The following is a 1,632-nucleotide window of genomic DNA, read 5'->3' as shown; positions in this document are numbered from 1 at the left end:
ATTGCTTCTGTTGGAACCTCCACCAATATTAAAACCACCGTCAGTTGGTAGTTTTTTTTTTGCGTATCAATTTTTTCTTCACATTTTCTTTCTGCTATTTTTTTCTTCACTTTGGACACAATTTACAATTACTCTTAATTTCCACCACAGATCACGATTTTTTTTCACCTCACAGAAAACCCATACATGCATATAATATGTATATATATATATATATATATATATAATGGATCAATGTGGGTGCTTTCTTAAAAATAAAATAAGATAAGAGAAAAATTGATTTAAAGAGTTAATTTCATTGAATACTTTCAATTTTCACGGCGAGCTTTCTTTTTATTCTTTGGTTTGGCTTCGGTCCAATTATCTATGGAATAAAATAAGAAGATCATTAATAGGAGAAAATAAAATAAATGAAATTGCAAAATATTCATAGGGTTTAATAAAACAAAGGATTGTATTTTTGCAGAGCAGCTGGAATGAAGAATTCGGTAAGCAGAGCAAAATTCATTTTATGTCCTTTACTGTAATTATAGACAAGAATCTGAACCAGTAGCCTGATACCAGCTTAATAAAATTCATCCACTCATCATTGTTGTTCTAACGTCCACTTTTCCATGCTTGCATGGGTTGGAACGAGTTAGCTGAGGCAGATTTTCTACAGCTAGATGCCCTTCCTGTCATCAACCCTCACCTGTTTCCTCGGGCATGTGTTTTCCACTCTAGCCCCAGGCTAACCAATGCTTTGTGAGTGAATTTGGGAGATGGAAACTGTGTGGAATCCCATTATATAAATACATGTATGTGTATGTGTCTTTGTATTCGTCCCCTACCATTAGCTGACAACTGGTGTTGGTTTGTTAATGTCCTTGTAACTTTGCAGTTCAGCAAAAGAGACTGATAGAATAAGTATCAGGCTTAAGAAATAAGCATCGCTGCAGTTCAATGACTGAAGTAAGCAAAAGATAAAAGATGTCACAACTGGAAACTTAATCATCATTTTGAAACCCACAATAGGAATATCAGATGAAGAAAATGTCACACATGGAAATTAAAAAAAAGGTCTCAAAACAGAATCTCGGGATACACTTATGAGATCAAAAACATCAGAGACATATACCATTTATCTTTATATTTGAATAGTTCACGTTATCCAATAGTAAACAGGTTTCTTAACAATTTTTAGCCAAACTTTTAGCCTCATCCGACCTACACTGACATAGTAAAACAGACGTGAAATGATATCAAAATGACTTCAAAAATAAGAACATTAATACCCAGGCTTTAGAAATAAAGGTTCCTGGTTCAAGTTATGTCCCTTACTGTGGATGTCGTTGTCATTGTTCAATGTCCATGTAGCATGCTTGTATGGATTTTTAGGAAGTATATGGCTAATCTGTCTCACTACAGGTTCGATGGTTTAACAAGATCTAACAAGCCTGAGGACTGTGTCTGCTTTGGCAAGGTTTTTTACAGCTGGATGCTCTTATCACCAACCCCATTACAGCTGGATGCCCTTCCTATCACGAACCCCTCGACAGCTGGATGCCCTTCCTATCACGAACCCCTCGACAGCTGGATGCCCTTCCTATCACCAACCCCTCGACAGCTGGATGCCCTTCCTATCACCAACCA

General features: G+C 36.5%; 1 protein-coding gene across 1 annotated transcript in view; it reads right to left on the bottom strand.

The window, feature by feature from the left end:
• Positions 1 to 6: 6 nt before the first annotated feature.
• The window catches only part of LOC106874386 (cylicin-2), a 47,863-nt gene continuing 46,237 nt past the window's right edge, over positions 7 to 1,632 (bottom strand). The window contains exon 9 of the mRNA XM_014922101.2: positions 7 to 364. Coding sequence (XP_014777587.1) covers positions 309 to 364 — 56 coding nt within the window. The 3' untranslated portion in view covers positions 7 to 308. The remainder of the gene's footprint in view (positions 365 to 1,632) is intronic.

The sequence above is a fragment of the Octopus bimaculoides genome, chromosome 8 (genome assembly GCF_001194135.2).
Source record: "Octopus bimaculoides isolate UCB-OBI-ISO-001 chromosome 8, ASM119413v2, whole genome shotgun sequence".
In the NCBI taxonomy this organism is placed as follows: Eukaryota; Metazoa; Mollusca; class Cephalopoda; order Octopoda; family Octopodidae; genus Octopus; species Octopus bimaculoides.
The sequence above is the reverse complement of the archived record's forward strand: the minus strand, read 5'-3'. Positions and strand labels throughout refer to the sequence as shown.